Source organism: Centruroides sculpturatus, unplaced genomic scaffold, assembly GCF_000671375.1.
Source record: "Centruroides sculpturatus isolate CEXI.00-Female unplaced genomic scaffold, Cexi_2.0 scaffold495, whole genome shotgun sequence".
Classification (NCBI taxonomy): Eukaryota; Metazoa; Arthropoda; class Arachnida; order Scorpiones; family Buthidae; genus Centruroides; species Centruroides sculpturatus.
Genome location: NW_019384782.1, coordinates 299,824 through 304,735, shown reverse-complemented (window position 1 = coordinate 304,735; position 4,912 = coordinate 299,824). Strand labels below are relative to the sequence as shown.

At 36.3% G+C, this 4,912-nt stretch overlaps 1 protein-coding gene across 1 annotated transcript; it reads left to right on the top strand.

Annotated features, from left to right (window-relative positions):
- Window positions 1–1,677: 1,677 nt before the first annotated feature.
- Window positions 1,678–3,889, top strand: LOC111629206 (silk gland factor 1-like). Its single transcript, XM_023373085.1, has one exon. The coding sequence runs from the start codon at window positions 2,061–2,063 to the stop codon at window positions 3,435–3,437; it is 1,377 nt and encodes a 458-aa protein (XP_023228853.1). The 5' UTR covers window positions 1,678–2,060; the 3' UTR covers window positions 3,438–3,889.
- Window positions 3,890–4,912: the final 1,023 nt, after the last annotated feature.

Here is a 4,912-nt window from a genome sequence, read left to right as displayed (position 1 = left end):
CAAACAACAGAATTTTTACATTCTCTAAAGTATCATATCACTGATACAAATTTTGAGAAAGTAAAAAGTTTATCACTACATTCAGAAATTTGTATTTTTCAATGCTTTCCGGTGATAGTCATATAATAGGCCTGTATCGTATTGATTTTACTGTACAGTAAATGGTATAAGTACTGGTAGACGATATAACAATGAGAATCACATTTTGCTCCAGGTAAAGTTATTCCATCGAATCGTACCTTTTAAACAATATGTAATATCGTAAATTTATCATAGGCCTACATTATTACTATATTATTATTATTATTAACCATAATAACTTTCTAAAAATAGTACAGTACATCTCGGTATCTTTATCAAAATTTAGTTTCTGTAGGATATGAATTTTAGCATTTACTTTATGTAATAGTCTATTGTCGGGTGATGTACTAAGCAGTCTAATATTGCCTCCGTAGAGAATAGACAGATTTAAATGATTACACGATACCCAACGTGGGCATTGCTGCGAATAATGCTGTCTATTGTTTGGAAATATATGGATGCTGTATGGTAGTCTGATTGGCTATGTCTAGACTGAGAAGCCGAGAAATGTATTTTACGTGTTACATCCTTTATAAACTCTTCTGTTAATAAATACTTGGGGAATATATAAAAGCGAGATATGGGTAATTTTTCGTTTGTGTAAGTAAAAGTAACCAATTATTACGTAAAGACAACTCTTGTGGGTTCTTTTGACTGACGTCATCGCAGGTGTCAACGTTGTTGCCTTTTTACAACAGATTCCGAGAGACAATAAATGCTGCTATAAACGTTGTCGGTTTCTTTTTCTCTCTCTCGAAAGAATATAAAATACAGAAACTAAATATGTTTCCAGGCCTTCGCTCGTCTAAACAGCTTCGTTTAAAGTAAATTGAATTTTTTAAGAAAAATTGGAGAGCCGATTTTTTTTTTTTATTATTTAATAAGTGCTTGGAAAGTTGGGTACTCGATCGAAGCAATTAATTACGAAATCGCCGTGTTCACTTCAAGTTTAAATTAAATTTTTATTAAGTTCCGTTTAATAAAAATAATATTTGAGATAAGCAGATATAGATCAAAAGATTTATTAAATTATCACGATCTTTTTGGATATCGTCTTAAAGAAATTCTTTCGTCTGTTTGTCTGTCGTCGCTGTTCTCACGAAATTACAAAGCTCTATATAATGGAATATATTTAATAAGTATGTAATACTATATCTATTTGTTGAATATGGAAGAAAATATTTAATTAATTAATTTTTATATGAAAAATACAGTATAAAAATTTGGTGAATGTCTTGAGTACTATTTTTAGAAGTAGCAATTATTATATTTTTCTTCCTGAAATCTTATTTTTGCTATTATTTATGTAATTAGAATTGAAAGCGAAATTTTCAAAATTGTTATTCCGTAGAAAGATAAATGTTCTCAGATGTTCCTATTACAATATCTAAGCAAAAATTTAGATTAAGGTTTTTATCATTTGCTGTACAGAGTACAAAATACTATGATATAATGACACGTGATGTGAACAGTAATTTAAATTTAGTAAGTATTGAAAAGTATAATTTGATACGCACACAAATTAGCTCTGCGTTTATCCACATAATCTTAACGAATTTAAAATAATATAATCAGGTACGTACATGTGCATGGCTGTACTGCAGACTGTTACAAGTGCAACTGACTGACCTAAGGTCGCCCGGTGCGCCTTTGAATAACCGCACCCCGGATGTGAGCAAGATCGACGGCGATTGGTGGAACGGGCGAGATGTCATCTTCTGCAGTTGGGCGAGAAGGCGGAGTCTCCCCACCTGAATTAATGCGACAGGTTGATAGTCCCGCCTACATTAACATGCTGACAATGGCGATGGGCGTACCCAACATCCAACATTGCTATCGTCTTCTATGCGGTGAGAGTATTTACTTAAGGCCCCCTACTGCATCAGACATTGCTGTACTGGACTATCCTCGCGTTGAGGTTGCTTGGACCCATCCTCTTCAAGTGTTTACATCCAGGTGAGAGTGACCTTCGACCTCCGATGACCATGTTGACCCACAAGGGTTATCCGGACTCTAGTTGTAGTATGCAATCGATGACAGCAATCAGTAATAATTACAGCATGAACAGTGTTACGGCAAGCTCCATGACGGCATCCATGAATGTTAATTACAACCCTCAGACTTTCGGGACTAACATGATGTCCACCCCGACTATGACAGGTATGGGTGCCGGTAGCATGAGTATGGGCATGACTGGAAGTACGTGCATGTCACCTGCCATGGGTAACATGACTCCTCTCGGAACTATGAACTCTTTAAATCAAAGTATGAACGGAATGACCTCGCCGGCATGCATGGGTTCTATGTCCGGTCTGAACAGTGTCAACGGCAGCTTGGTCAGTAGAGAATTCACCGGCCACCCCGGTCCCGTGCAGGCCGAGTCTCCCGCTAGCAACGCTGCATCGGCCGCCCTGCAGCGTGCCAGGGCCGATAAAACGTACAGGAGAAGTTACACTCATGCCAAACCGCCGTATTCCTACATATCTCTGATTACTATGGCCATTCAGAACTGCCCAAGCAAAATGCTAACACTGAGTGAGATCTATCAGTTTATAATGGACTTATTCCCCTATTACCGACAGAACCAGCAGAGATGGCAGAATTCCATCCGGCACAGCCTCAGCTTCAACGACTGCTTCGTTAAAGTTCCCAGAACTCCCGACAAACCCGGTAAAGGTAGTTTCTGGACTTTACACCCCGAATCAGGTAACATGTTCGAGAACGGGTGTTACTTAAGGAGGCAAAAGCGGTTCAAATGCGAAAAGAAAGAGGCTATGCGGCAGCAACAGAAAAGCACCGGGCAACAGTCGGGAAGCACTTCGCCGGCCAGCACTAAAGGAGAGGTTCGCATTTCACCGCATCAGCAACATTCTCAGATTCAGCATCACCAACCCACACAAGTGCAACATAGAAGTACACCCAATTCGCACCTGTCCAGCCCTAGCACCTACACTCATCCTCACCTGATGGACAATCAGGTGTGTAAAGCGGATACCGCATGTTGTAGTCCACCCGTTAACGGTCTAACTCATACAGGCTCGGCCGTAGATGCTATAGGGCTAGGAGGTGGTCACATTCGGGGTTTGACCGACTCTTCGTTACACGCTAGCCTATTAACTGCCGGACAACTGAAGACGGATCCGCACTTTAACCCATCGAATCATCCTTTTTCTATAAGCAGCATCATTTCGACCGAAAATAAAACGGATATGAAACTTTACGAGATGTCACAGTACGGTTCTTATGCCCCGTTGTCACCGATGACCCCCGGGCATACGTCCTTACCCAACGATCCTGCAACTTACTATCATCCTTCACTTTACTCTGTTCATTCGTCGGCCACTTCGACGATTTAATCTGCCTGTGTTCAGCCGTGTTCAAGGTGTGTGACAAAACCTCTTGTACATAATTAACGTAGGTCTAATTTAAAGAGAACTACATTCGTTTTCTGTCCGTGAAACAAATTTGTATAAAGGCGTGGTTTGTATATAAAAGGAATATCAACAAGTGCAAAGAAAACGAATCTATTACAGTCCTTTGCTCTCTCATTTGTGTTTTTTGTTTTTCTGTTCAATTTTGTTTGTTTTTTACTCGTTTCATGTAAAGTGCACGAATGTCATTCATGTTAAAGCAAAGTTGCATTTTGAATCAATACATTATTGAAGGAAATTTGTGTTTTGTGAATTCTATTCATTACACCATACAAATATATAACTTATATATATCATTTTTATCGTTGGACTTCGATAGAAGGCTCGTGCTTTAATAAGGGTATATTCACAAACCGATTCTTTTACTTAGGCCTACGTGGCTATATCAGGCCGTAGAAACTCACTTTAACATAATAATCTCTTCTCACATATTAGGATACGTTATAGTTTCCCTAGATATAAATTAGTTTTATTACTTAAAGCATTAACAATATCCTAAGTGTAACTACCGTTAGAATTTTAGTTATGTAAACTTTTGTTTTAGTTTATAATTATTTTATTAGTTATTAAAATCGATTATTAAACATATATTACAGCATATATCCTGTTAGCTTTACACGCTTTTAGCCTGTAATGTAGCATAATGGCCTAACATTAGTAAAACACAGATTAAACTCTTTAACGCTAATACCGATTAAATGTTAATTCATAGGCCTATAATAAAATCGTTTATAATTAGGTTTTAAGCTGTTTTATGTCTTTATCCTCTTAAGTAATAGCTTAAAAATATTTTTACTTTCGAATCTGTCCTAACACCTGACTTCTCTTTTACTCAAAAGACAATTAGGTGTATTAAAATCATATTATTTTAATCCATTTTAATAATTTTTTCTTTTATACGGCCTTTTATAGCCATCAAACTTTACAAATATCGGAAACAGAATTGTAAAAACGCTGGAATTAGTATACGAACCACACTTTTATATAGTCTTTATTTAGCCATAAATAGGCCTAGATATCGTTTTTATTTTTCCATTAGTTTAAAATGTTTTGACTGTAACGATAACGATTCTCTTCCGGTAAATTAGATCTATAAGAGGGCCGTAGCAACGTCTATAGAATAAATTCTACAATTTATATCGGTCTAGTATAATGACTAATTTTAATGCAAGAAAAAAATTTACATATCATCTAAGGTAGATATATATCAAATAAATTTTTATATTTAAAGATTAGTTTAGACTAAGAATCTAGAAATTCAAAAAAATTAAACTTATAGAAATTCATATCTGAAAATCGTTTAGGAAACCGTCCCGAAAGAATTTTAAAAATGCCCATAGGCAATTTAACAAATGACAGAATAGATAAATTATTCTTTACAAATTTTTTCTCCTCTTTTA